The sequence below is a fragment of the Mastigoproctus giganteus genome, chromosome 14 (assembly GCF_048544385.1).
Source record: "Mastigoproctus giganteus isolate SK-2022 chromosome 14, ASM4854438v1, whole genome shotgun sequence".
Classification (NCBI taxonomy): Eukaryota; Metazoa; Arthropoda; class Arachnida; order Uropygi; family Thelyphonidae; genus Mastigoproctus; species Mastigoproctus giganteus.
In genome coordinates, this window is record NC_143588.1 from 46,008,749 (window position 1) to 46,033,526 (window position 24,778).

Below are 24,778 nucleotides of genomic sequence, written 5' to 3' on the forward strand. Positions count from 1 at the left end.
GGGACTGACTACAGGTTTGTGACTTCCTAGTCTAAGGCTGCCAGCATTGTTGTTATTGCACAGCAGGTTGTTATAATACCATGCATTAATTACTGAACCCTAACAGAAAATCAACACGGATTGTTCCGTCTGCACCCCAAAAAAATAATGGCCACTATCTTTCCAGGCGATTGCTATGTCTTGAATTTTTTGAATGATGGGGAGTTGTTGTGGCACCATTCCATGCTTGACCAATCTGACTCAGAAGTGAAGTGATGCACCTGACTCAAATCAGAGCCAACATCCAGTGAACACAGTGGCATGCTATGCCTTATGGTAAGGCATTAACATCTTTGACATCCAATCATGCACACACCTTTGAATGGAACATGGTCACAATTAACTTTACACACTTCCAATACTTATGAACAGTGTCTCGTGAAATAACACACACAATGTTACGTGTCTGTTTTCCAAAATCAGCCTGTTCTTGACCTGATTGACACTGTTGCACATGGAAGACTACTGTACAAATTGGAGCAGAATGGTATTAAGGGTAAATTGCTACAATGGATAAAAGGATGGTTGAGTGGGAGAAGAGAGAGGATGGTAATCAATGGGTGCTGCTCTTCGTGGACTAATGTTATTAGTGGAGTCCCACAGGGATTGGTGTTGGGTCCACTGTTGTTTTGTATATTTATCGATGATATTGATGAAGGTACATCAGGCTTAGTGTCGAAGTTTGCAGATGATACAAAGGTTGGCAGGGTTGTTAATGACAGTAATGGCAGTGTGCTACAGGATCTAGAAAATTTGGGCAGATGGGCTGCGAAGTGGCAACTGAAGTTTAACATTGAAAAATGCAAAGTACTGCATATGGGTAGAAGTAACCCCAGAGAAACGTACCAACTGTGTGGTACTACACTTAAGGTGGTAGATAATGAAAAAGATCTGGGAGTAATTGTGCAGTCAGATATGAAGTTTTCTGAGCAATGCAGACAGGCTGCCAGGGCAGCCCACGGGGTTTTCTCAATGATATATAGGAACTTTGCTAGAAGGGAAAAGGAAGTGATTATCCCTCTGTATAAGGCAATGGTCAGGCCACGCCTTAAGTACTGCGTACAGGTCTGGAGGCCTCATTTTAGGAAGGATGTAGATTTGCCTGAGGGGGTACAGAGAAGGGCAACAAGATTGGTGAGAAGAATGAAGGGATCCTCTTAACAAGAGAGGCTTAAGTTCTGCAAATTGCAGTGGCTGGAGACTAGGCACCTGCACGGTGATCTGATTGAGGTGTATAAGGCCTTGAATGGGTTGAGCAAGCTGAATTCTGATGGGATTCTTCTACTTGTTCAGATTACAAACCTAGGGCATAAATTCAGATTAAGGAAAGACAGATGTAGAACAGATGTGCGGAAATTTGCCTTTAGCCAGCAGGTGGTTAATTGCTGGAACAAACTTCCATCTGTGGAAGTTGATATGTTAAAGAGGAACTGGACAAACATTTAGAGGGAATGGTTGCGTGAATTTTTTTTTTTTTTTGCTAATGCTGCATAAGCTCATACACTTGCTTTCTTGCATCACATGCCACTACTACTACTTCTACTACTACATTCATTTTAGTGATAGCAGTCAGATGAATATAAACATGTGGTTGGGTGAGATTACTTAGTAGACCCCTGGAAACTTGTTAGACGAGTCATGCTTGCTTATATGTGGTACAGATGAGAAAATCATTTATAATTGAGAATTCTTTAAAATGCAGAACATTTCATAAAGAAAATTATCAGGCCATATTGTGTCAGTGTTTTTTTTTTTTTTTTCTTTGGTAGTTGTTGGTGCATCGGCTTCTGTGGCCATAGTGCACCTCCCAAGGTTTTTTGCAGTACTTTGATCCAAGCCCAAGGCGGGATTCGAACCCACGACCTTTGGGTTGCCAGGCAGGCACTTTACCCACCCGGCTAGCCCGGTCAGCTTGTGTCAGTGTATTATGAATGTTCAAGTGTATGTTTACAGGCTGGGGGGAGCAGAATTACTTGGGTTTGTTTGTTTGTTATTTGGTTTTTAGGAGCATTAGCAACTAAGGCCATGTTGCTCTGGGATATGCAGTGGTCATTCCCTGACCTTTTCACATCCTCCGTATTTGGTGGTGACGGGCTCGAATCCCGGTCTAATCAAGAAGCGTGTGCTACGCACTGCTGCTCCTTCCCACCTGGCTACGAAGGCACCTGAATTACTTGGGTGGGGTATTCCTCCACATTAAACTGGCTAACTACAGCCCTGATTGAAGTCACTTTTAGAAATTCCTCCAAACCTTCAAATGCATGACAAGTAGTGAAACCACTATAGTGTCACAGAGGATGTTTATAATTTAGAAATATTAAGAAAGCAATTTAGCACTCACATTTGTCTTCTTTAAGAATTCATGCAGAAAAAGGCATTTCTTAATGCCTTTAGAAATAACATTATGTGGCTGGTCATAAAGTACTTGTGTGAGCCGGAAAACAGTTTGTAGTCATTTCAGAACTGAGAGCAAACTGTGACAGAAAATGCCAAGTGTGAGTACAGTTGAAAAAAATGTATGTTTCATTAAATCTATGGTTAATATTGTCCAATAAGCAGTGAATTACTGACATGAACAAACAATATATTTAATTTCACACAACCAAGATTTTAGCCATGCTGCCACCATTATAACTAGTCATGCAGCTTGTAAAGCTGCTGTTGTTGTTGATTTTTTTTTAGGTGTGTCAGTGATTTAGGCTATATTGTGCCATTGTGTTTTATGTCTGTATAAGTATGTAGGGGCCAATCTGCATGTTGTGCAAGCTGAAAAATCCATATTAAAGTGGGGAGGGACTATTATCTCCATCTTAGATAGGATAACTACAGCCCTAATTGTAGAGGCCTTTAAAAATTTTTTTAGTCTATGATAGGGCTTGAACCCAAACTACTCCAAATGAGTAGCATGCCACTTGTTTGGAGGGGAGGGGGGTGTCTGGGAAACCATTACACTGTCATGGAGTACTTGTTAGCTGTATATGGAAAGTTACTTAATGGTAGCACTTAATGGTAGCAAAAATGAAACTTAGGGTGTAGGATGGCGAGGAGGGGAGGGATGGAAGGTCATCCCCTTCCCTCTCCCTTCTTAAGAAGAATAGCTAATATTTTTTTTTATCCTCCATGATATGGAGGATTCTCTCCCATGAATGGAAGCACATTCATCGATATTCTCTAGATAGGCATGCATTTAAAATTGACATTACAGTACGTGACAAAATTTCTGTAGCTTTGTTTATTGTTATTTGTTTACATTATTAAAATGAAATTTCATTTGCATTTGTAACCACTAGCACTACCGTTTAGTCATTATAAATATTTACATATTAAAATAAATCCAGTTGTTAGTACTTAATATTCATTCTGATGTACTTCTTCAAAACTGCTCAAGCAACAGATATTCTCAAGGGTGAAAAATTTTATTAAGCGTTCACTGAATTTACATCATTAATATTATTTAGTGACTAAAAGTACTATGGACAAAAAAATTGTTTATCAGTATTAAACATAGTTTTAAGTATGGTTAAGCCACACTCTTATGTAAACAGATCATTAGAAAATTATTTAAATTCTGTCAATAAAACATTTAGCAAGGCCAATTGATTTAACAAATCAACACTTTTTGCTTTAACATGGGTAGCAGTGGGAAGCTAGACAGTAAGTCTAGCTTCCCACTGCTACCCATGATTGATCCTTAAGCCTGTCAGTAAATCATGCTTAAGGATCAATATGATAAAATAAATAAATTATGATCAAACAGCTTGATTTCATTTTAACTGTTGTTATTTAGACATATTAGTGACACATACCATACTGCAATGTTGTGTGTTTTGTCTGTAAAAATATGTGTTTGAGGGCCAATTTGCACATTATTTTGGGTTGAAATCAGCCTTAATTGAAGAGGACTTTAGAAATTCTTCCAATCACAAATGGGAACTGAACCCAGACTTTTCAAAATGAGTGACAAGTTAAGAAACCACTATACTGTCATGGAGGATGGAAGACTTTCATGTTAAGGGTACAAAACAAAATTAATACCATAAGTTTGATTTCTGAAATTAAGGTTGACAAAGACATCGCAAGCTCGGATTTGTTCATTCTTGTTTTTACCTTATTTTATCACCTTTCCTGTTTTTATTAATTTTTAAGTATAAATAAATATGCTTTTATTTTAATATTATGCTTAATATTTTAGTTAGTTGAAGATAAGGGATTTTACCAATTTTTTTCATTATTGGAGCAAATATTATGGATTCCTGATAGATCGTTACTAATTTATATCAATGCAATTATTAATAATAAAACTAATTTATTTTAAGCATCTTCTGCTGAATTAACAAAAAACAGGAAAGAAATTTATGTAAAAAAAAAATATATATATATATTATTTTTACAATTATACATATAACTTTAGGAAAATGCTGAAAATTGAAAACTTACTGCAGCTCCCCGTGACCCTTGTGCTCCAGTTCGTCCTTGAATACCAGGTAAACCAGGAAAACCCCGCTCTCCAGGAGGACCAATAGGTCCATGTGGACCAGCTGCTCCCTAAACAATTAACATATATTATCAGAATTATTTTTAAAGTTTTTATTCTTAAAGCTTTTTTTACAATGTTTAAATGAATTAAATTTTTTTTTAAAACCTGAAAAATTGAAAAGGTACTTTATTACTGTTTTGACAAAAAACTGGTCATGTGAAACAGAATTTAAACTAAATCAATTGACAATAAGCATTATGTATTACAAGTCTAATTACCATTTTTCCCAACAAAATGCTGGGATTTCTTTACCTACTTATTACTATACAATTTATCATAAGACAATAAAAATTAAATTGTTGCTAAATATGAAAGCTTAATTAGTTGTTCTTGTTGAGTTTTAGGAGCATCGGCAACTAAGGCCATGTCGTTCCATGTATATTGTTTGTAAAATGCACGTTCTGAAGTTGATTTTCTGTTTTGCTTGTGAAAAACCCCAGTTTCTAGGAGGAAAACAATGCTACCCTCACCTGAGACCAACTAACTCAGCCACATGAAAAAGACACAAACATTCCTCCCATTATCAATGGGATTTAAACTCTGGGTCTTTTCCACCCGCTGTTGGGAGGATAGCAATCTTACCACCTGTGCTACCAACGAGGGCACTTAATTAGCAAAAAATTAGCATACAATGTTATATGCTGAAAGGCATGCAAGAAGAAATCATTCATGTGTATGCTAAAAGACTAATTTATTAAATTTACACAAATTATTAATTACATTGAATATGCAATACCATACACTGCAAACTCTATTTTGGATCTTCCATCACTGATTTAAAAACAAAAAGTAAATTACTAAATTCACTAAAATCATAAGGTATCATTGTAGGTGCACTGTGTGCTGAATTAAAAGAACAGTTCCTAATAGGGTCCTTTCTTCTAATAACATGTGGTGTGGGTTCCAGACCTTGACCCCTGCATACATTGGGTCACACCTGGGTGGTCATCCATAGTGTGCTTGTGCACGGGGGTTATACCCAGGATTAATAACAGTCCCACCATCGTGCAGGTGCAAGCAGAGGATCTGGCTGTCACAGACAGCCCGGACTTAACCAAAATTGGTTCCACTTGACTTGAGTATCACCCGAGTATCAGTTCCATTAGCATTTTAGACTCCCAGATAGCAAGCACAGCTTGTCTGGCATATCTGAGATAATGTCTGCGACAGCCTCAAGGACCAGTAAATGTAACGCAGCATAAAAAATATGCACTTACTTTGGAATATGGAATTATCAATTCCCATACAACATTGCAACTTTTGCGATGTGGTATGTGAATTTTAGGATACAGTTGATCAAATTTCTATTTGACTTCTGTATAATCACCTCTGTTGTTAATTGGGCTTCAAGTGACAATGACATTTTCACAATACTGGCACACATCTAAGCAGCTCACTGTTTACAGTATGACTATTTGAAGGGTAGTGGAGTACTGGGGAGTTGGGCCTACATGCCAGTAGTCACATACTACCTAGGATAGTGTGTATCAGGCTTTCTTACTCCCAACACAGTACAAATACAGCTACACCAGACCTCTTCAAATTTACAAAAATTAATTTTTGTAAATGTATAAATCATGAAATTAGCAATTACAAACCAATTATTATTAATTATTAATTAGAGTTTATAAGGCTACCTATCAGCAAAAGGTTGGTTGTGGCGGTGTTTTTTGACACATGAACTATGCGGGTCATAAAGCACCAGTTCATATGGTGTGACGTACCTCAAAGACAGTACTTAGTAAATGGTTTCAGCCATTCCCTTTCGGCCTGATTTAAAGTCTCTTTGCATTCATTTTCATATGTAGAACAATCTACTAATATATGTTGAATTGACTGGATGGCATCATGGGGAGTTCTTCAATGCATAATAAGAATAAGTTTGTAACACATATAGGTCCAATTCATAATCTGGTCGTACTAATCCTTTTTATCTTTCATGTGCTAAAAATGCAGTTTTCAATGTACACACAGAGCTCTGCTGTGTATACACTGCACTCCTTTGTTAGTTGTTGGGTCAAAATAACATCTGGGAATGCTGCTGCTGTTGCTTCCACTAAGGCATGTTTTTAAGTCATCCATGTACATTGTTTGTTATTTGGTTTTTAGGAGCATTAGCAACTAAAGCCATATTGCTCCGAGGATATGTGGTAGTCATTCCCTGACCTTTCCGCATCCTCCGTATTTGGTGGGCACGGGCTCAAACCCTGTTCTAATCAAGAAGCGTGTGCTATGCACTGCTGCTCCTGCCCGCTTGGCTACGGAAGCACCCCATGTGTATTGTGATGTAGTCAAAATGTTGAACTCTATGTGCTGCATATAGTTGTTGGGGGCTGGTTCCCCCATTTCTGAAGAGAGAAGCTGCATGCTAGGGTGTGCAAGTTTCATGATGGAGGGGTGCATGATGGCAAGTGTGTTGTATTGTCTACGTTAAAAATATGTTCTCACAGTAAGCCTTGCAATCTGATTCACGAGTCAATTTGTTGGTCGCAATTCCAGCAAAAATTTTCACAATGAAGATAAAAGAGGGTATCCCAGGCAAGATATGTAGGTATGGATTTTATTTTAAATGCATAGTCTAATGCCAATTGATCTCAAAGGTAAAGGTGATTCTGACATTGAAACTATATATGGGAAAGGGACGATAGGCACTTACTGCTATGAGTAATGCATGATGATGAATTGGACTAGCCATTTTGGAGCAGTTTTCTGTACAGAGTTCCACAGTCCAGATTTGATCACAGATACTCCAGTATAAGTCGAGAAACTTTGGACATTTTCAAAATCAAAAAGGAACTGGGTGGCCTTATATACAGATCGTGCCAGTTTTCATATATGAAGAAAATTAACAGTTATTAGTCATAGGTGCAACAAAACTTAGGCTTTTGCTGCACCAGCCAAAAATAAATAAATACTACATAATTAATTAATTGAAATAATAATAAATAAATAATAAAATATTAACTAATAATAACTATCTGTTATTACTTAAAATAAATTTAAATTAAGTTTTTAATGTTATTTGGAAAAAATTCATCTTTTTCTCAGTTCTTTGTAATGGGTGCAGTAAATAGATTATTACTTAACTAGTCACTACTAATTTGTGTTTTGCAGTTTTTCAAACAATTTCAAATAGCTACTTAATCATTTAAAATTAAGTAAGTGACAAACAGTATCTCTAATTTTATAAAATATGGTAATAAAAATATTCCATTCATTTACTGTCAAAAAAGTTTTAGATCAAATAGTTTTGCATACTTTATCCAATTTATTATTCCAAAATATACAAAATTAGGCAGTGTCAGCTATGCTCTCAAACCGCATTTTCTAATATTGACTTGTACATGGGTTAATTGTTGTAGTAGGATTTTTAGGAGCATTAGCAGCAGCCAAGGCTGCTGCTAATGCTCCGTGTATATTGTCTGTAAATTGGGTGTATCCTGTGGTTGATTTTCTGTTTTGCTGGATGTAAAACTCAAGTTTTGGGAGGGGAAAACCATGCAACCCTCACCTGAGACCAAGTAACTCGGCCATGTTGTGAAAAAAGGCCCATAAAAATTCCTCCCATCATTGACGGCACTCAAACTCATGTCTTTTCCACCTAGTGTGTGGAGGACAGCGATTCTACCAACTATGCTACCAACAAGGGCACATGGGTTAAAACATTTTCTAATTTCTGGAGACCCAAAACTAGTGGTTGACTTGTACTCAAGTATCTACAGTAGTTAATGATTTGTAAATGCTTAATAGAGAGCATCTGCTGGTCCCCATGCATTCTACACAGCTTCTGAATGTGCTCTAATGACATGAGTTTATTATCAAGTATTAGTCCAAGAAATTTTGCCTTTGGCTAAATTGGTATAATTGGACTACTAGTTTTAATTTGGAATCATGATGGAGATATTCCACCTGTGGCAGGAATGCACACATTGTTTTTTGTGCTGACAGTCAAACCATAAATAACCCTGGGGACTCACATCTGGTGAGAATGGGCTGGGCACACCCAGGGTCCTGAGCTGGATATCATCATTCTTCTCTTTCTTGGTGATTCCCTTCTACTTCTCTCTCTCTCTCTCTCTCTCTCTCAGGGTAACTCGGGATTTTTTTTTTTTTTTTTTTGGCTGGTGCAGCATAAGCCTCAGGCTTCCTTGCACCATATAGATAATGATAATAATAATAATAATAATAATAATAATAATCTAACCATTAGTTTCTGAATCCTGTTTGCTACCAAAATAAACTTTAGGGAAAACAGTGTGGTGCTCAAAACTGAACTGCATGGAATGCCACCTTCTTGTTGGTAGATCTTGGAAAGTGACATTTGTTCAAATAGGAAAAACATCACAATGGTTTTCCTTAGAAACAGAACCATGGAAGGTTTTGTCCATAAAGAAATTCTAGGTAAACATAGAAAAACTGCCTTTGAGTCCAGAATGGTACAAGGAAATTTCATATCTTGTAGAATTTCATATCTCCGTGTGGTATTGTAAGCTTTTTCAAATATTAAAAATTACAGTGACCATATGTTGTGATCTAATGAATACATTTCTGATGTTGGCTTCTATTTTAACTACAGCTAGCAAATACTTGTTATGTCTGAAACCACATTATATATTTGTGAAAATGTTATTTTCCTCTAAATACCATGCTAGTCACTTATCATTTTTTCTAGCAATTTTCCTAAGTAACTAGTGAAAGCAATTGATTGATAGTTAAATGGGTTTTTCAAGTCAGCAAAATTTGAGGAAGGCTAGTAGTACTGCATAATGACATGTGCTTAGAAATATATTTTTATGACAAAATGTTCTGTTATAAAATTTTAGGAGATTTTCTAATTTCATCTTATTAAGATGTCTAATCTTGCCATAAATTCTGGCATGTGGTGTCTGGATCTACTGCACTTAATCTTGCTAGGGACAAGGCTTCGTGCAGTTCAATCATTGAAAGACAGCATCAAAAGATTGTAAGGCTCATTTCCTTTTGATTAAAATTAATCTTGTTTTTCTGCTTAGTCTTTTTACATCAATTTAAGAGAGTATGAAACTTTTTCTGATACTTTTTCAAATGGTCTCATCTAATGCATTTGCAATCAGGATAGGTCAGTCAAACTGGTCCCATTCCAGAGCTGTTGTTTTTGGTTTTTAGGAGCATTAGCAACTAAGGCCATATTGCTCCGGGATATGCGGTGGTCATTCCCTGACCTTTCCGCATCCTCCGTATTTGGTGGTGATGGGTTCGAACCCTGGTCTAATCAAGAAGCGTGTGCTATGCACTGCTGCTCCTTCCCACCTGGCTACGGAGTTGCCCCCATTCCAGAGCAGTATTGATGATAGTCTGTGTTGATATGCACTTGTCATTTTCCTTTTTTATTTGAAACTATCTAAGCTTTTGTTTTCTTATTTATTGTTGATGTGAACTGGATCCACAAATTTCTTTCAGCCATTTCTTAGGAAATCTAGGAATTGTAATGAATCAGACTGTAATGGGATATCTATGGAGCCAATTTCTGGGCTACTTTGTTGTTTTCTGGTTTCTGCATAATAGGTATTCTACTAAGTATTTTTTCAGTTTAGGAAACATCATGCCTTGAGGATTGTGAGCTTGGCTGCTTTCTGTATGATCTCTGCAATGTGATACTGCAACACCAAGTATTTTATTTTTATGCTGGATGATTTGAATATTGAAAACTGCTAAACTTTTCCCACTTCACTTCACTCAGCACTACACTAACACTCATTCTGGCCATTTTATTAAGTTATTACAGCACAGTTGTATCACAGCAGAGCTGAAATGATGTTTAGGAAAAATATCATTTCAGCTCATTTCATCATTTCTGCATGTCATATCAGCAGGGTTCCCTGCTGATATGATAGTGCTCATATGCCACTACTAATGCTAAATCACCTGACAGTGGTTAGATTTTAGTTTCTAACAGTGTTTCTATTAGAAAATGTCTAAATGTGTTACCCTACAACTTGCAGAGTGACAAATCTCTAATTTTAGTAACCTTGTATTTTGATAAAGCACTTCATTAGTTCCTCATATAAGTTTTCATTTATTTATTTATTTATTTATTTTGTTAATATTAACAAATACTTTTGCATGAAAAATTAAATTTAAAAAGTTCTCAATTTTCTTAAGAGAAAGTTGCAATTCTCACTTACAGGTGAACCTTCTGATCCAGTATCTCCCTTTATTCCTGGAAGTCCTGGTAAGCCAGGGTTGCCTACTGGACCAGTTGCTCCCATTCTTCCAGAATCACCTTGGGGCCCCTAGAAAAATAAAGCTAAACTAAGGATAGCCACTGATTACATAAATTATTTACTAAACCTTCTTTCTACTAGCCTGTCACAGCATCTATCAACAACAATAAAAATTGATGAAAATACGGGGTAATTAATAACACTTTTACCCCATGACAAAAACCTCTGTCAGCTTTTTGATCACATGATATAAGGATACTAAGATGGAAAACTTCTTTAAAGATGCTACTTCACCATATAACCAATTACAATGTTTTCCTAAAAATCAGGTCTGAATGTGGGCAAATATGTATCAGGGAGACAGGATGCAAATTTCACACTAGCACTGAAGAATACAAGAAGCACGCAGACAAAATAAAAACAAAAATTAGAATAACATACATTAGGACAGGGGTAGTGAACCTTTTTAATGATGCGTGCCAAAATAGGCTAAATCTTTTTAAAAAAAACTACCCTCAGAATTTTGCAAAGTACAGTAGGATGTCGATTATCAGAACTGCCAATTATCCGAAAAACCATTGTCCCCACATCCCCCAAAATTACAGTATCTACTTTTAGTGCACTGGTTGTTATGCTGAAATATTACTCCTGCCACTTAATGCATTTGAAGGCCCACTCACGCGGAGACCTTTACTGCATACGCTATAAACTGCAATGGCATGGTGTGAGAAACAGTCTGAATGCAGTTCTACGGAGATACAGCTATTAAAGAGGATGAGAGATCTCGCTTAAAAAAAAAGACAATCTCGCATGGTTCAAAGAAAAATTCGAGATTACATATTTTAAAAAATAAACTTTCCCAAGATTCATTATACTCTTATTTGTGTGCAATTACTTGTGTGTATTTATTTCTGTTTACATAAAAAAAAAAAAAAAAGAAAGTGTGGTTTATAGTTGAAACCATGTAAAACAATTAGGTAAGATCAAAATAAATAAAATATACATTGTTTCTTCAAAACAGTTTGGTTATTATTTAAAAAACCATTTCCTAAATAAATTACTTTTTAATACTTCATATTTCAAAATACAGTAGTATTAACCTTGGGTACAATAATGTAATTGTAGGACTAATTACACTTTGTATAAACTAGGTATTCTCATGTATCATGTATGTTTGATAACCTGAACTATTTGATCAACCAAACCAACCCTGGTCCCAATTAGTTTGGATAATTGACGTTCTGCTGTATTGTTATTTTTCTCATACATGCTTTACTTGACAAAAGCATAACCAAAAAATAACGAAACAAAAGACTATTTCAAAGATGCTTCAATAAAGGTATTAAAATAAAATCCCTCATGACAAAAATGTAACTTTTAGCTCACAGGACAAATTGAACATATTTAATATAAAATGATATAAACTTCTCTTATATTATAAAACATCAGTGAGACTTCTGTTGCTGCACCATTGATGACAGATACTTTACATTAGGCTTATATCTTGTAACTTTTAGAGCTATGCATGCAGCACTGGTTTCATCCGTAAGACTACTCCTATGACTAGACTTAACAAAGTTCATCACTGAGAACAATGACTCACAAGAATATGTTGATGAGAAAATTGTTAGTAATACTGTTGCTAGATTTTTTAAACAGACAAATGTTTCAGGAATAGAATTCCAAACTTTTAATACTTCATTTTCTGCAAGTTTTTTTTGCTAATCCCATCACTAGTCGTTCCCTTTAATTATATTCTAAATCGGTTCGTAGGTCAAGAAATTTTTGCCTCCAAATTGAGCTGCTCTGAAAATCAATCAATTGAATCTCAAAATCATCCAGGTTGATCCACTGAAACATTTTCAGATTCAGTTTGGCTAGTTTTACACTGTCTGCAAACTTAATGAATTTTGCAGTTTCTTCCAATTCTCTGAACTAGACAAATCTTGAAGAAAACCGTTCAATAACTGACTCAATTTTTTTGGGATGCTCTGAATTCCACGTGTCCAAAAAATTTGTATGCATGCCCCTTCGGGCACGTGTGCCATAGGTTCGTCACTCCCACACTAGGAAATTTCAAAATTATGCATTTATAGAAACAATGAGATGCTTAAAAAGGATATGCAGTCAAATTTTTCAACAATAAACTATGACATGAGGCAAACACACCAAGGAAGAGTGGAAATTGCTGGTTAAAGGTGAGTGGACAATCTGCAGACCTGCATGACATCAATTCATTGAGCTATTCATTTTTTAGCTTTTCTTAGTACCATTATAGCATGTGATCAAGAGACTGAAAGAGATTTTGGAATGTGAGCTATAATAAAACTGTGTCTTTTGTGGAGTAAAAGTGTTACTCCACAATAGACACATTACTCAGTAACTACATGAAAATAATCCACAAACAGAAGAACTCTTTCAAAGTCACAATTAAGAAATTGAATTATGGGTTGTAATTTTTTTGTGATATGTATAGTTTGAAGTGTGTCAAATTTGTAATAAGCAAACACTAGTAACTTTTAGAACATAATCAAGATGACAGTCCCAAAAAGTAATTACTGATATGGTATTAAACTTATCTGTATAAGTTTGCAAAGTAATCTTTCTCTAACTCGGTCTGCCATTCTCAATATTGAGTCCACTTTCCAAACACTGTTTTGATTGCTGTTTTAGGAATTCTTTAGAGAATATTCAAAACTGCCCAACCCAAAGTGATATTCATGAAGATATTGTTTTATCTTGGAAAATAAGCCAAATAGCCAAACAGGATGGATGATTCATTAATTTCTTGTCTATGTTTTTAATCATAGCACATGTAATCTACAGATGGTAGAATATTGCACTGTTGTTATGCAGAATTTCTCATGATATTTGAATCTTAGAAAAGCCTTTGATACAGTTGCACATGGAAGACTGCTGCACAAATTGGAGCAGTGTGGCATTGGAGGCAAATTGCTGCTATGGATAAAGGGATGGTTGAGTGGGAGAAGACAGAGAGTGGTAATCAATGGACACTGCTCTTCGTGGACTAATGTTATTAGTGGAGTCCCTCAGGGTTCAGTGTTGGGTCCATTGTTGTTTTCTGTATTTATAAATGATATTGATGATGGTATATCAGGCTTAATGTCCAAGTTTGCAGATTATACGAAGGTTGGCAGGGTTGTTAATGACACTAATGACAGTACACTGCTGTAACAGGATCTAGAATAGTTGAGCAGATGGGCTGAGAGGTGGCAAATGAAGTTTAACATTGACAAATGTAAAGTACTACATATGGGAAACAATAACCCCAGAGCAACGTATCAACTCTGTGGTACTACACTGACAGTGGTAGAGAATGAAAAGGACCTGGGGGTAATTGTGCAGGCAGATATGACGTTTTCTGAGCAGTGCAGATGGTCATGGTGTCTTCTCAATGATATACAGGAATTTTTCTAGCAGGGATAAGGAGGTGATTATCTCCTTGTATAAGGCAATGGTCAGACCACACCTTGAGTACTGTATACAGGTCTGGAGGCCTCATTTTAAGAAGGATGTAGAGCTGTTGTTGTTGTTGTTATTTGGTTTTTAGGAGCATTAGCAACTAAGGCCATATTGCTCCGGGATATGCAGTGGTCATTCCCTGACCTTTCCGCATCCTCTGTATTTGGTGGTGACGGGCTCGAACCCCGGTCTAATTAAGAAGCGTGTGCTACGCACTGCTGCTCCTTCCCATCTGGCTACGGAGGCGCCGAGGATGTAGAGCTGTTGGAATGAGTGTAGAGAGGGGCAACAAGATTAGTGAATGGAACAAAGGGTTGCTCTTACGAAGAAAGGCTAAAGTTTTGCAAATTACAGTGTCTGGAGACTAGGCACTTGCGAGGTGATCTGATTGAGGTGTATAAAGCCTTGAATCACCTGAGAGGGCATAAATTTAAATTGAGGAAAGACAGTTGTAGGATAGATGCGCGGAAGTTTGCCTTTAACCAGCGAGTGGTTGATTGCTGGAACAAACTTCCATCTGTCGTAGAAGTTGATAGCTTAAACAGATTCAAGTCAGAACTGGACAAACATTTGGAGTGAGTGGATGGGTGAAATAAGGGTGTTTTTTTTTTTTTTTTTTTGCTTGATGCTATATAAGCTTGCTTTCTTGCATCATGTGCCTTTGCTAATGCTAATGATTCGGTGTAATTTGGCCCTTAAAATATGAAACATACACAGCTCAGTAACATGTTTTCTGTGTCAGACACTGAAAGCTAATCATTCTAAAAAGGTTAAAAAAAAAAAGCTAATTGCCTGACATTCGTATCCATGCTGGGTCCTGTAAATAGTATCCAAAAAAGTTCCTGTTCAAAAAAGTATCCAGATTATGCTTATTATTCCAGACTAAGGCAACAGAGTGCACTGTGTCAAAGCATAACTGGTAAGTACTTCACATCAGAAGGACATTATCTAATTTAAGCGGGTTAAGTCACCCATCTTGTAAGTTTACTGTTCACAATTATCCAGATTGCTATATAGTAGCAATCTGGATAGTTTTGAAAAAACCACATATCGGCACTTGAGAGCCAATTCACATTGAACTGGACTGAGACTTGCATGCAAAAACAAAAACACACTTGGACTTGCATCAGTTGGACACATCACATGAAAGAAGCAATTGTTTGGTTGGCAGCAGTGTGGTCTCATTATGTTCTGGATACCACTTGCATAAACCATGTTTTTTAATAATGATTTGGCTATAAGTCAGAGCAGCCAGAATTAATGGAATCTGATTTTCAGTTAATAAAGTTGAAAGTTAACAGTATTTTAGTTTTAAATACATTTGACAGTACTGTATTCATGTAAAGCAGAAATGTGCATATGACAGATAGTAATAGCAAGTCAAAATTGGGGAGTTTGTGTAGAAATGTAATAAAAATATATATAATGGCCTACTAATTTCACACAGAAAATTATACAAGTAAGCATCTATCATTACTAGGGTGGAGTGAAAGAATGGCATTTATCATATTTGTTAATGCTGTATATTCATTTAGAGAATAATTTTTTGCAAAAAACAGCATATGCCATTGTTTTCTAGACTAAGAAATCACATTCAGAAAGCAAATACTGCTTATGGCTTACCTTAAAGTGTACATGAACTGATAAACAATGTGTCCTCTCGCCATGATAAGTTTTGTAATAGCATATAGTACTGTATAGTATATATTATATAGTGTCATCATCATCATCAGTTCCATTTTCAATCCACTGCAGGATGAAGGTCTCTCCAGCAACTTTCTGTTTCTTCTGTTCCTTCTGTTTTCAGCACTGGCCATCCATTTACTACCCAAAAACTCATGAATTTCATCTATCCATCTCCGCCTTTGTCTTCCAGGTTTTCTTTTAGCTCCTCTTGGGTACCATTCTGTTATTTTCTTAGTCCATCTGTCATCATGTCTTCGAGCTATGTGTCCTGCCCAAGACCATTTTAGTTCTTTAGTTTTGATAAGAATGTCCTTTACTTGAGTTTGCTGCCTGATCCATGTGTTTCTCTTCTTATCTAACAGTCTGATTCCCAATATAATTCGTTCCATTCTTCGCTGTGTAGTTCTCAGCTTCTCTTCCATTCTTTTGGTGAGTGCCCAAGTTTCACTTGCATAAGTCATGGTGGAGAGTATACATTGGTTCATTATTTTATGTTTCAGACAAACTGGGATATTGCTCTTCAGTATGTGACTAAATTTCCTGAATGCTATGCATCCAAAATTTATTCTTCTCTTGACTTCCAGCCATTTATCATTATTACAGCTAATAACTTGTCCCAGATAAGTATATGATTTCACCTTTTCAATTACTGCTCCTTCATTCATTATTTCCCTTTCTGTGGCATACTTGTTCATCATTACTTTTGTTTTAGCCATATTCATCTTTAGTCCAAAATCCTTACTAACTGTGCATAACTGATTAAGATTTTCCTCTAATTCTTTGGGTTCATGGCTTATGACCACAATGTCATCTCCAAATCGTAAATGGTTTAGGTACTGTCCATTCACATTGACTCCTTTCTGCGATCAGTCTAATTAGCATTAGCATTAGTAGAGGCATTTGATGCAAGAAAGCAAGCTTATGCAGCATCAGCCAAAAAAAAAAAAAAAAAAAAAACCATTTCCACTTCACCCCTTTGTTCGTTCAAAATACCTGTCCAGCTGAGCATTAAACTTATTTAGGCTATCAACCTCCACCACAAGGGATGGCAGTCTGTTCCACCAACCAACCACCCGCTGGCTAAAGGCAAATTTCCGCACGTCTATCCTACATCTGTCTTTCCTCAATTTGAATTTATGCCCTCTCATGTGATTTTTCTGAGCTAGAGGAAGAATCCCATCAGCATTGAGCATGCTTAAACCATTCAAGGCTTTATACACCTCTATCAGATCACCTCGCTGGTGCCTAGTCTCCAGACACTGTAATTTGCAAAACTTAAGCCTTTCTTCGTAAGAGCACCCCTTTGTTCCATTCACTAATCTTGTTGCCCTTCTCTGTACTCGTTCCAGCAGCTCTACATCCTTCTTGAAATGAGGCCTCCAGACCTGTATACAGTACTCTAGGTGTGGCCTGACCATTGCCTTATACAATGGAATAATCACCTCCTTATCCCTGCTGGAAAAATTCCTGTATATCATTGACAATACTCCATGAGCTACTCTTGCAGCCCGTCTCCACTGCTCAGAGAACTTCATATCTGCCTGCACAATCACCCCCAAGTCCCTTTCATTCTCTACCACTGTCAGTGTAGTACCACAGAGTTGATACGTTGCTCTGGGGTTGCTGTTTCCCATGTGTAGTACTTTACATTTGTCAATGTTAAACTTCATTTGCCACCTCTCAGCCCATCTGCTCAACCTTTCCAGATCCTGTTGCAGCAGCATAGTGTCAGTAGTGTCCTTGACAACCCTGCCAACCTTTGTATCATCTGCAAACTTGGATATTAAGCTTGATATACCATCATCAATATCATTTATAAATACAGAAAACAACAATGGACCCAACACTGAGCCCTGAGGGACTACACTAATAACATTAGTCCACGATGAGCAGTGTCCATTGATTACCACTCTCTGTCTTCTCCCCCTCAACCACCCCTTTATCCATAGCAGCAATTTGCCTCCAATGTCACACTGCTCCAATTTGTGTAGCAGTCTTCCATGTGCAACAGTATCAAAAGCCTTTCTAAGATCCAAGTATATAATATCAAAGTTATTCCCTGCATCCAGTTCTTTTGTGACTGCATCATAGTATCCAATCAAGTTGGTCAGGCAAGACTTCCCCTTAACAAAACCATGCTGTGTCTGAGCTATAACTGAAGTCTTGTCTAAATGATCCTGCAGTGCTTCTTTAACCAGTGCCTCCATTAATTTTCCTGGAACAGAAGTTAAGCTCACAGGTCTATAATTACTTGTGTCAGCCTTTGATCCTCCTTTGTGAATTGGGGTCACATTTGCACATTTCCAGTCTATGGGTACCTCCCCTGAGTCCAAGGAAGCTCTCATAATTATGGCTAAGGGTTTGCTTACTTCCTTTGCTGCCTCCTTTAATATAACTGGATAGATCCCATCCACCCCGGGTGCCTTTCTTGTGTTTATCTTCAACAGTTTCTCCTCCACTTTACTCCCAGTTATTTCAAGATTCTGTAGCTTACTGCTAGAGTTGAATACACCTCTGGCATTCCCTTTGCTGAATAACTCCTCATGTGTGAATGTCGATGCAAAATATTCATTTAGTTTGTTAGCTACCTGAGCAGGATCATCAACAGTTGACCCATCAATATCAAGTGGACCAATCTGATTCATCCCCTTCCTTCTAGAGTTTATATAAGTAAAGAACTCTTTGCTGTTTTTCTTTGCATCCCTTGCCAAGGATTTCTCGTAATCTGCCTTCGCCTGCCTAACCTCCTTTGTAACTTGGTTGCATATCAACTTGTATCTATCATAGGCTTCTGTGTCATGTGTTAATTTGTAAGTATCCCATGCATTTTTCTTCTCTGCCATATGCCTCATTAGTTCATCTGACATCCATTTTGGCCTAAACCTTGAACAATATTTCTTAGTTGGTATGTAAAGCCTAGTAGCTTCCAAGATAAGTTCTTTGAATGCTTCCCATTTTGAATTTGCTGTTGGTAACATCATCAGTTTGTCCCACTGTATAGAATTTAAATACTGTCTCAGTCCATCGTAGTCGCCTTTACGGAAGCAATAACCCTTCCCTTTACCCCTAATGGTAGTTACCTCTTTGAGTAAATCCCACTTCAGCACACTGTGATCACTGCCACCTAGTGGTTCATTTATCTGCAGATTCTTAATGCATGAAGAATCACTGCTGATAATCAAATCAAGAGTATTACTCCCTCTAGTTGCCTCCCGAACATGCTGATGTAGAATCTTCTGAAAGCTTCTTCAAGGGCAGCAGTAAACAGCTTCGGAGATATTGTGTCTCCTTGTCGAACTCCTTTGTCAATTTTAAATTTCCTAGTGTCTTTGTCTAGTCTAATAAAGGAGGTAGCATTCTCATATATTTTCTTCAAAATCATAATATGTGGGGTATCTATGCCTTGTCTTTCCAGTGCCTGAAACATTGCCTTATGCTGTATGGAGTCAAATGCCTTTTCATAATCCACAAATGCCAGGCATAATGGTGTTTTATATTCATTTGCTTTCTCCATTAGCTGTGATATTACGTGAAGGTGATCCATAGTTGAGAATTCTGTCCTAAAGCCAGCTTGTTCTTTCGGTTGATTCTCATCAAGTATTCTTTCTAATCTGTTAGTAATGACCCTTGTGAACAACTTGTAGATGTGGGATAACAAGCTAATTGGTCTATAATTTCCAATTTCTGATTTATCTTCTTTTTTATGCAGCAAAACTATGATTGCATTATTCCACTGCTTAGGCGTCACACCTTTCTTATGCACTTTGTGAAGAGCCTTGCGAGTTTTTGTGTTATGTCTCTTCCTCCCAATTTTAACAACTCTACAGTAACTTTATCTTCCCCCGGGGCTCTCTGATTCTTCATTTTCTTCAATGCATGTTCTACCTCATCAGGAAAATATCGGGTACGTTGTATGTGTTGCTAATTTGCAATCCATCTTCCCCACTGCTGGCATATATAGTGTAGTATACAGTAATAGTATATAGTACAATAAAGATTAAAAATCTGCTGATTTTGGAATTCCAGATAAATTGCATTTACAAAAAAAAGAATAAACCTCTCCAAGAACATTTACTTAAGAATTTATTCTTATTAAGATATTAAATTTAAACTTTACCACGAAAAAGCATCTGGCATGTCTTGTGAATGGATACTTGAGTGCTTTTGGTTTGATTAACAATGTGTGCTGAATATGGTCCTCACACATTGTTAATCAAACAATGTATGAGGACCATATTCAGCAGTGGAAAAACTATAAGTTCTGCCCCACCTGCCAAATTGCAAAACAGCCCCCCACATGATCTTAACAACCATACCAAACCAGCTGTCAGGCCTCTAACTTTTGGGTCTCCACCTGTAGTGATGGACCTGGTGGTATGATAGTTTCACCACTGATATTCATTTACTAGAAATAAAAAAGTGGTGATTAAACAGATTTGGCAAACATGCAGAGGTCATAAAATGTATTCTGGATTGAGAATATCTGAGGAGAACAGCTCAGATATCAATTCCATTTTTAATAACTTAATACAGTTCTCATACATTGTGCAGTGAATTTATCACTTGATAGCTTCTGCCACTGTTCATCTATGAATGTTGTGAGCAACACAATGCCAAATACCATTTTGCATTGGTTATCATCATAGTCTTATGCATAGCTGCCTTACCACTGAATCGAAGGCTATGCAGCTCCCTACAAATGGCTGAAGCACTGGTGGCTGTTCATATGGTATCTTTGACCTACTGCATTATGTTTTCTACAGAAGACATTCATGTGATAATATATATATATATATATAATCATTATGATATATCAGTTTGGTTATACATTTAGCACTCGTGACCAACCGGCCAGAGACTTATACTGAGCAGCTATATCCCCTTTTATATCCCCCATCAAAATATGGGAATATATGCTTATAAAATTGATATTAGACAAAATTCATATCTTATTTGAATATAATACTGCTAACAACTATGCTTTGCATTAGTCAAATATTTGATTATTAAAAATCACAGATAGTGTACTGCTATTTAATCAGCTTAACCTCAACATTTGTTTTGTACTTACAGTCCTTCACATATCTATGATGATCAATATCAAGATCCTGAGCTTGTGTCAACTAGTACGTGAGAAATCTTTTCAGTTTTTGCCAATTGCATCTTACTATGATGTGACTTGAAATACAGATACTGGAATGAGGATATGCCAATGACAAGTTTCCCAGATGAATGGGATGTCTATGATGTCTGCAATCATCCTGATTGCAATGTGCTCACTTGGTGACTACTCTCGTTATAGTTCATTGAACAAATTCTATGAGATTGTGAGGCTGTTTAGACATTTTTCTGTTGGGGTATTGTCTACAGACACCCATTTTTGAACAATATGCACCGCAATAGATTTTGAAAGTTTTGATGAGTACACAGTTGCAAACATAAAAAAATTACTAATGTGGCATCTAGCCACTATCCCATGTTGAACATCTAAGTTCTGATCCATGAACAATACTGGTTTCTAACATACTTACAACATCAGAATCCATTTGTAGTATAACATATATAACTGTTATTTAGGTATAATATATTTTGTAGAGATGGAATATATTTGAACAAAGGTAAGCAAGGTCTTTGCTGATTTCACTGAAGAAGTCATAAGGATTTAAGGATTCTGCTAGTAGAGGGAGGAGGGCAGGGGTAATACAGATTTTTTCTTTTTGGATATGGGTCAAAGTAATGTTAGCTTTGATGTTTGCTTCTGCCAGAGATTCTGTAACTGGACTCTGCTTCTGTTGTACACAGTTTTTGTAATCTTCAGATTTTACTCAGAATTAAACATGGAAAGTTGTGTTATTTTGCTGATGGCCTATGTATTCCTATATGTCCTGGTATCTGGTATAGGTTAATACTGTGGTTTTGGCCTATAACGTCTGTTAATAACTGACTAGTATGGTGCGGTGCTAGATGATTCATGTTTCTTGCATGTTACAAAGTGTACAGTACAGAGAATGTAAGCATATCCTTCTAATTCTAATGGGAATTAGAATTAGAAGGATATGGTTCTGAAGTGCCTTTTTGGTGTTTGGACTGCCATTAGTTTCACAGTATGGATACTGCATTCTTGTCGAACTGTGTATAACAGCATGATCATTGGGAAGATTACTATTATTGGTGATGAGCTGTATATAAAATGTTGTAGACAATTAGTGGTGGTCATATCAAAAGGGGAGTTATAAATTTTATAACATAAAAAAGTTCTGTTTTCGTATTAGTTGAGCCAATATATTTGTTTTTTTAACAGTCTTCCTGTGTCTAGCAAAAATTCTAGCTATGCAATTAGCCAAAGCTAATGTCAGATATCCCAAAGACATGCATAATATAGATTTATTGCTTTGAGAGAGATATAAGTCCACCCCCAAACCCCTGAAGTTATTTTATAAGTCATTATAGATAAAGTTTATATAAAGTTATTTTAGATATAACTTAGAAGTTATTTTAGAATCACTATTATGTACAATAATTATAATTTTGCTGTTTACATGCAAAAAGAATACTTAGAAGAAGACAAAAAAATAAATAAAAAATAAAATAAAATTTGTTCATATGCATTTAGTTATCTACCAGGCATAATATTTAAAATAAACAGTTACATATTTTGTTATATCCTAGTTTCACCATAAAAAACAACAAAAACAAATGTTAGTGAAAAAAAATGACAAAGTATCATGCAAACATACTAACCTTTGCACCATGAAGTCCAGGAGCTCCAGGAGGACCTGGATTACCAGGTTTCCCCTTAAATAAATAAATAAATAAATAAATAATTTGTAATTAAAATTTTTCTTAGGTTGACTTTTTTTATATTAAAGTATATAAATACTCTGAGAGATCAGAACTTGGATATAAATTTAGAGAACAATATTTAAAAAATATTTTAATCATGTGTATTAAAACATTTACCCTTATCTTTGAGAAACTTTAATTTGTCATAAAGATCATTTTTTACTAAGAATTCAAAGAAATTTTAAGAGTTTGATTAGGTCCCATACAAATGAAAATATAAAAAATAAAGAATATATAGAAATTACTGAATTACCACTATTGAACTGATCGTCAAGGAACCCCTGGATATAAGGTAACAACATTGTGATTTAAATTGCAAGTGTTCTAAGGATGCAAAAAATAATTTTGATATCCTATACTTGGATTTCAGGAAAGCTTTTGACATTGTTGCGCATAGAAGACTACTGTACAAATTGGAGAAGTATGGTATTAAGGGCAAGTTGCTACACTGGATAAAAGGATGGTTGAGTGGGAGAAGACAGAGAATGGTAATCAATGGACTCTTCGTGGACTAATGTTATTAGTGGTGTCCCCCAGGGTTTGGTTTTGGGCCCATTGTTGTTTTGTATATTTATCAATGATATTGATGAAGGTATATCAAGCTTAATGTCAAAGTTTGCAGATGATACAAAGGTTGGCAGGGTTGTTAATAACAGTAATGATAGTATGCTACTGCAACAGGACCTGGAGAAGTTGGGTAGATGGGCTGAGAAGTGGCAAGTGAAGTTTAAGATTTACAAATACAAAGTACTGCATATGGGTAGCAGTAACTCCAGAGAAATTTATCAATTTGGTGGTGTTACACTCAGAGTAGTGGAGAATGAAAGAGACTTGGGGTAATTGTGCAGTCAGATATTAAGTTTTCTGAGCAGTGCAGACAGGCTGCCAGAGCATGGGATCATGGGGTCTTGTCAATGATATACAGGAATTTTATGAGCAGGGGGTAAGGAGGTGATTATCCTCTTGTATAAGGCAATGGTCAGGCTACACCTTGAGTACTGCATACAGGTCTGGAAGCAAAATTTTAGGAAGGATGTAGAGTTACTAGAATGAGTACAGAGTAGGGCAACAAGACTGGTGAGGGGAACAATGGGGTGCTCTTACGAAGAAAGGCTTAAGTTCTGCAAATTGCAGCATCTGGAGAGTAAGCACCTGTGAGGCAATCTGATTGAGGTTTGTAAGGTCTTGAATGGATTGAGCAGGCTCAGTGCTGATGGGATTCTTCCTCTTGCTCAGATTATAAACCTGAGGGGGCATAAACTGAAATTGAGGAAAGGCAGTGTCGAATAGATGTGCAGAAATTTGCCTTTAGCCAGCGGGTAGTTGACTGCTGGAACAAACTTCCATCTGTCATTGTGGAAGTTGATAGCTTAAATAAATTCAAGGCAGAACTAGACAAACATTTGAAATGAATGGATGGGTGAAATGAGAAGGGTTTTTTTTTGGTATTTTTTTGACTGATGCTGTATAAGCTTGCTTTCTTGCATAATATAACTCTACCAATGCTAATTCTAACGTTACTCTGTTTGCAGAATTGGAAGGGGGGAGACTAGGAAAAATGCTAAAATTCTCACTGAGATTGGATAACCCACACTTTTTGAAAACCCTCAGTAGTTTGTTGCACCATTATGATAGTGGAAATATCATCTGTTATTTCAAAACCATTCCAGATATGCCACAAGTGATAATAGATAGTCTATCATGGAGGCAACTGCTAAGTATGACTACACCTACTGATGATGTATGTGTCATCATGGTATGTAGTATATACATGCACATTATTGCAATGCACTGGATTTGAGTGAAGTGGAGGGGCAAAGAACAAAAGGACCTATGAAAATGTTATAAGCTTAGGTGGTTAGGAAATGAAGAGACATGAAAAAACTGTGTATAGTAGTGACCCCAGAATGGAGGGAGAAAGTTATGGCGATTAACCAAATAAATGACAGGATAGTATCAAGGATAGGGATCAAGATGGTGGTAGGAT

The 24,778-nt window shown here is 36.5% G+C and overlaps 1 protein-coding gene across 1 annotated transcript in view; it reads right to left on the reverse strand.

Annotated features, from left to right (window-relative positions):
- Nucleotides 1–24,778, reverse strand: part of LOC150075107 (uncharacterized) — a 617,581-nt gene that overhangs the window by 109,384 nt on the left and 483,419 nt on the right. Inside the window, exons 37-39 of the mRNA XM_090388926.1 lie at nucleotides 22,690–22,743; nucleotides 10,741–10,848; nucleotides 4,477–4,584 (exon numbers count right to left, since the gene is read on the reverse strand). Coding sequence (XP_090245052.1) covers nucleotides 4,477–4,584; nucleotides 10,741–10,848; nucleotides 22,690–22,743 — 270 coding nt within the window. The remainder of the gene's footprint in view (nucleotides 1–4,476; nucleotides 4,585–10,740; nucleotides 10,849–22,689; nucleotides 22,744–24,778) is intronic.